Source organism: Crotalus tigris, unplaced genomic scaffold (genome assembly GCF_016545835.1).
Source record: "Crotalus tigris isolate CLP2741 ecotype Arizona unplaced genomic scaffold, ASM1654583v1 scf7180000019707.1183690, whole genome shotgun sequence".
Classification (NCBI taxonomy): domain Eukaryota; kingdom Metazoa; phylum Chordata; class Lepidosauria; order Squamata; family Viperidae; genus Crotalus; species Crotalus tigris.
In genome coordinates, this window is record NW_024097673.1 from 631838 (window position 1) to 638670 (window position 6833).

The 6833-nt window shown below is 34.7% G+C and overlaps 1 protein-coding gene across 3 annotated transcripts in view; it reads left to right on the plus strand.

Annotated features, from left to right (window-relative positions):
• MSL3 (MSL complex subunit 3) overlaps positions 1–1935 on the plus strand; it is a 44114-nt gene extending 42179 nt beyond the window's left edge. For all 3 annotated transcript variants that reach the window (XM_039364269.1, XM_039364271.1, XM_039364270.1), the window contains one exon: positions 24–1935. In XM_039364269.1, the coding sequence (XP_039220203.1) occupies positions 24–123 (100 nt within the window). In that variant the 3' untranslated portion in view covers positions 124–1935. The remainder of the gene's footprint in view (positions 1–23) is intronic.
• Positions 1936–6833: the final 4898 nt, after the last annotated feature.

The window sequence follows — 6833 nt, forward strand, 5'->3', positions numbered from 1 at the left end:
TCATACATATTTTACTTCTATAGGTTCCTAGCTGAGTATCATGATGACTTCTTTCCAGAGTCAGCTTATGTAGCAGCCTGCGAGGCCTATTATACCACCAAAAATCCACGTGCTATCTACTGAAACTGTGGATGCAGTCAGCTGTACAAACTGGGCATGCTCCATGTCTCCTATTTTATTGCATTACTTCAAGATCAAGAAAAATTGGAAGATATAATTATAATGTCACAAATGGTTGCGACAGTGTTGTTCTTTTGACATAAAGAAAATTTCATTTCAGAGCTATGCTGATGTTGCATTCTAGCACTTGCACTTCGCTACCAGATAAATGAAGCTCTGCATTGACTGTTAATGCATAGAACTGCATACAAATAAAGTAAGAAAAAGGAAGAGATGCATCAAAAGCAGACTTGAGAAGAACTAATTCATCCTGTGTTCCATGTTATTATAGCCTTGCTTCAGATTGACCTCTCATCATTTCTGTTTAAAAAGTAAAGGCAGTTGCATTGTACAGGTTGTTCATATTTGGGATTTTTTTTCTATAGAATCTAAGAAACCACTTCTGTGTTAGCATTCTTTCTGTCTTAAGTGATTATGAGGGATGAACTTGAGGATACCTTCAAGGAAGCACTGTTAATTCTCTGTAGGTCCATTTCATAGTGACCAAATAGCTTTGATTGGAATTAATTAATTGCTTTAGGAGGTTAGGGCTTTTTGTATTTAAGAAGAGGATATACTTCATAATTTTTGGAAGAAAGAATGATGTGATAGTTATTTGGCAAAATTTTGGATCTGGAAATACTTGAGTTTTGTTTTGTTTTAATTCTTTAGTTCTTGCTAGTAAATCAACTAGAATTTATTTCTGGAAGTAACAGAAGAATCAAAATATTCTGTTCATGTTAACAAAGGCTAACTGATTTCTAAACTGGAAGAAGCTGGTAAATATGGAAGAGTCATGCTACCATTCAGTTAGTCCAATCTTACTGCAGCACATCTTAAAAAGTCCCATTAATTTCACTAGGACTATTATGGTCAACTCATGATACATTGCAAATATAATGTATGAGGCAAGCTAACTAGAACAAGTCTCCAACCCCCGGGCCACAGCATACTGCCAGGCTGCGGCCTGTTCGAAACTGGGCTGAGGGAGAGATGGGCAAGTGTGTGCACGCATGAAGCTCCACTTGTGTGAGCGGAGGACACAAGCTCATGTGAAGCTCCATTTACAGGAATGGAGCTTCGTGCAGAAGCACAAATGCTCCCCATTGGGCTGGACCGCCAAGCTGGAAAGGTTGGGATTGTTGAACTAGAATACTTCATATTGTACTCTGCCAATCAGATAATTGAGCCTGATGAAGCAATCCTATTAAGTAATGACATCCTAATTGTCTTATTTTAGAAATTCAGCGCATAAGTTCAAGTAGCTAATAGTTAAGAACAGGAATAATGTGATGATGTGGACTATAACTGCAACCCCACCTAGCAGAGCCAAATGTTGAAAAATCTAGGCACAGAAATTGTAGAAAAAACATTTTGTTGATACTAGTCTCCGACACTCAGGTCATGCTTTGTAATGCCTGCCTTCAGTTTCCAAATTCTTGCTGTTACATAGAAAACATTTTTTTAAAAAACATGCTAATGTAAATGGGTGCAATTATCTTGGTGCCCTTAAATAATATTTAAATAGACACATATTAAAAATGTGTGACCAGCTCTGTAATTTGTAAGCTGTTATTTTGGTGCTAAATTCAGTATAAATATGTTGATAGATTGTATGCATTACTTTTTTGACATTAAGTCCTAAATCTTAAAACGTTGAATTGGAGCCTTGTAGTGAATGAAACATTTATTAAGCTTAGTGTAAAATACTGTTTTAAAGATATAATTAAATATTAATGTTGTATGAATGTAGAATAATAAATAACATTTTTGTCATTCTGTTTTCAGCATGTTTGAATGCTAACTACTGTATTTTATTGCATCCAAATAATGCAGAGTGTCAGGCACAAATAACCAGGAGCATTCACTGAGTTCAAAACACAGTAGAGTTTGTTGTTGATATCTATACAGAAGAATCAAGTTAGCTAACAGTCAAAGCTAAATTGGCACTAGATAAGAGTCAGTGGTATTCATGGGGTGGGGGCAGTGGTGGGATTCAGCCACTGAAAAACTGGTAGCAATTTTTTTGTTGCCCAATTCCAGAATGGACTTCCAGAAGTGGCATCCACACAGAGAACCGGTTGTTCACATATTTGAATCCCACCACTGGGTGGGGGGGGACTGAACTTGGATCTCTTGTGACAAAACAGTGACTCCAAAGTGATGAAACATTTAACTCTGCCTTCCAGCTCAGACTACTTTTCTCCTACACATAGTAATACAAAACCAGCCTATAATAGCTAAATTGACCCAATCCCTTGTGGCTGCTTTAGATGGGATGGGGAAGCACTTTTGTGTACAGGAACACAAAATACTTTATGTGAGTCCAGCATTTGAAAATATTTCATTCCATCTTGCTTATTTGATGTTCAATATATTCATTTTTCTTAGCTGTGTTCTCACTTTCATATGTCCACAGTAAGCACTAGTAAGTAAATTCTCCCACAAAGATATACTACATATTTATTGAGGTCAGATTTATCATAGGCAGAAATGGCTGACTTCTCTTCTGATTAAGCTGTTAAAGTTATATTAAATCATATAGTCATTCAAGCATTTAAACATCACAAAATAAATATGAATATACTGAAGCTTTATAATGATACTTCATTGTTCAGCCTTACTAAAAGAATGATTCTACTTGACATCGTAAGTTAGGTTTTTTTAGAAACTTCTAAATAAATATAATGATATGAGATACAAAAGTGTAAAATAAGGTAGGTACACTATTTTAGTGTACTTGTTTGAAAGGAGTTTCTCAGATACTATTTTGGCATAAAAGTGTTGCATTCCATTTCAAGGCCAAAATGTTTAGGTATTTTATTCTGCAAGATAACTATCACTAGTATAGATAAATGAAGCCTCTGTTTTAGTATGCATGGCTATGGAAGTTGGAAATACTTTTGATTATACTTCAGTAATATTCAGCTGTCATGTAATTATGTTCTCATCCTTTTAGAAATAATCCACTTACCCTGGATGGAAAAATCACAGGGTAGCTAAGAATTATGACAATTGTAGTCAAACCTATCTGACATCTACACTAGCTATCTAGATGTCCTGCATGTTAATAACAATAAAATTTGGGCAAGATCAGTCTGTTCCACATGTTAGGTTTTTTGGAGCATTTATTTAGAATGTGTAAATAGAAAAATGTTCAGTAATAATAAACCGTTACTGATTAGCCCTTGGGCCATATCAGAGTGCAAAGTTCCAGCAACAAATTATTACTAAAGTTTGATAAAAGCAATTTAAAATGAAATTTGATAAAATACAGTTTAAAATGGAATTAGAGTAAAATACGACTTAAAATAAAATTGGAATAAAATACAGTCTAAAATGAAATTAAAATAGAGTACAATAATTTTAAATATAGATAAAATATGATAAAATTATATCTTGGAGTCACCCTTGCAATCTACCCCAATCAGTCCCACATATGCAGATCTCAACTGAACCATTTTGTTTAAATACTGTGCTGCATTAAATGTTATTTTCAAGTTCTGGCCGCACATAAGATAAGTTGTTTTGATATGGGGATCCCAATGAGTCATTCGTTTGATATAAAGACCAAGGTACCTGTCTCTCACCCTCTTGTACAGGCAACAATCATATAGTATGTGAGCCAGGTCTTCTACCTCTGCCGCTCCGCAAATGCAGAGACGCTCCTTGTAAGGTATAGAATGGAATCTCCCATATCTGACCATTGTGTCAAGCTGTTCAAATCTCACTCACGTAAATATCTCCCTAAGGTATTTTGGCAGTTGTAATTTCAAATAGCTGTCTACTTGAAAAGTACGTTTGTATTTACTTAGCCATTTCAAGTTACCCACCTTACTAAGGATCGCTATATCATTTTGTGCTTCTATATCCTTAATTCTTTGGGCAGCTCTTTTTTTGAATTGTTCTCCTGTTACACAAGAGACAGGAAGAACACAGCTTCTTACAAAATTTGTTAGTTTGGTGATCTAGGAGATTTGTGATTGTAATTTTATTTGCTCTAGTAGACATAACTTGAGGAGTCTATCAGTCTCCATTTCATTGACTTTGTACCAGTAGTTATAAGCTCTAATTCTGGATAGAGCATAAATTGTATGAATTCCCAATTCAGCTCTAACTGCTGCAGCAGATGTTCTTGGATCTACACCCAGAATACATTTCAAATGCTGGGACTGTGTTTGTTCTAAGACTGTGGTTGAGTAAAGACCCCAAACTTCTGCTCCATACAAGAGCATAGTGGTAACCTTAGCTTTATATACCTTAATTAATGGGGCTAAGGACCCTGGGTAACTATGGTTCTTTAGTTTAAGCAGTAGATTCAGGCAGGCTTTTACTCTAAATGTACTTCGTTGATGATGGCAAACCCAAGATCCAGTCTTGGGAAAAAGTTACGTCCAGATATATAAAGGTGTTAACTTGTTCAATTGGTTCAAGTTAAACTTTTACATTTTAAAATACATATTTCCTGTTATCAGTGTGTTCCAATTATAACTGCATGATTTATATGCCTTTAAGAGTCTTGAATATATTGGATATGATCCATATGATTGATAAGAATTTGTCATAGACAAATTGACTGTTTCCCTCTCCAGTTGTTCTTGTGGCATTCAAAAGTAAATGTATATAATTGTAAAATGTGTGAATTGTTATCTTGCTCCCTGTACAGAAAATAGATCTTAAGGAAATTGATGCTGTTTGGGGAAGACGACTCCTGGGAATATTGAAACAAAGCAAACGTGAAGAAGCAGCTGTAATGTACTAAGTAATAGGCAAAATAATATCTTAGTAGCTATGATAATTTGAGGGGGGGGGGAATATGTTTCAGGCTTGTTTGCTCAATGGCTAACAGAATTAAAGGAGAGCATCTCCCTCAGCACTTAACACTATGGTTCACTGCAATAGCTGCCAGATAAGATAAATACAATGCAGAAAATAAATCAATTTACTATACCATATAAAGGAATTGGACTAGAAGCATGAAGATGGAGTTCTAGTTGTGTCTTAGACATAGGAGCCAAACAGATGATTTTGCATCAATCATTCTGTCTCAGCCCTAGTATAAAAGCAATCAGAAACTATTTTTTAAAGAAGTTCATGTAATTCCAAGTGTCAAGCATAATTCAAAAACAAAAGCAGAAAATAGCTTATAGAAAGCTTCTTGTACTGTCTCCAAAGTCAAAATTAAAATTGACCATGACAAAACAATACATGAATAACAGCTTTACAATGCTTCCCTACGAAACTGGCTATTTTTTTACTCAAAAACATAGATTTGCTATTGGTCACCACAACTGAAAAATAATCCCGTATAGCATAGTGAACATGTTTAAAACAGGGTTTTTTTCACAGCAGATGGGGAATCTAATGCATACAGCTATATCAACAATCTTTTCCAGGATGATCTTAACTGTACAATGACAGACTAGTAGATGTGTTTTGTAACTTGTTCGTGTGGTGCTGCAAAGTCCCAGATCTTCAAGAATTGGATGCAGAACTTTACAGTCATTAATGGTGTGAATCTTGGTGGATAAATAGATATTTTAATCACAGTTGTTACAAAGCTGAAGCATGAGTTCATTTTTATAATAATGGATTATGTGGGGCAGCAAAAAGTAGATGATTGTTAGAAGAAAAGTACTTTGTTTTATTCAAGACCTGTCACTTGGAAGAACCTACTCTGACTAGCTGATTTTTGTGCAAGGCTTTTCAGTAACTGCTGCATGAGCTCTTCTAAAGATTTCAGTTTGTTAACTGGTACAACTCATGATACCTCTTATTAAAAAGATGTTTGGAATTCCTGTTGGATTATTTATCCACTCCTAACTTCACCTCCTTTGGTCTAATTTTTTTTGGAGATTAACTGAAGTTTCAGTGATCTGGTCTGGCCTCAATTAACAGCAATGATCCAAAATCCTAAGGGAACTATTGTCAGTAAGAGCCAACCTCAATTAATAACTTATTTTTGTGTATTTTATGAGCAACAAAGTCCCCTGCTCAAAGAGTGTGATTTGTGACAATTAAAAGTGATATTTTTCTAACATACTGTATATTTGAAGGTTACTTCACAGATTTAAGCAATTGGTATATGACTTTCTCCTATAAATCAGGAACTTGGCATTTTTAGCTGTGATGGCATCCTACTGGAATAATTCCAGTATCAACAATAACTATAATTACTTAAGCATAAAAGCCATTCACATATCTGAACATTTATGATCATGTGATGTTGAATTGTAATATCTGTTACATCTAGCTAGCATATTCTATAATCTGAGACAATGGAAATGGCAATATAATCTTTTGGTTTTGGTACCAGGAATTTATCAGTGTATGTGCTTCCAGGTTTCAATACTAAGTGCAAAGTAAATTATTTTAATGTATATAAATAAAAATGTAAATGTTCGTTTGTTCAAAATCTTAAATCTCCTAAAGTTCTTCACCAATTGCTTTGAAATTTTGACAATGTTGCATTCAAATATGCACATGTTTTTATATACCTATATTATATAGATGTCACACCTGTGACAGGTAGAAACATGCTTTTTGTGAAAAACAGCACCATCTGTTGGACATAAAAGCAACACACGCTACAATTTCAGACAATCTCTATATCTGCACAGACAATGGAACAACAAAAAATATTGTATACCCACAAGCATTGTGAAATTAAACAT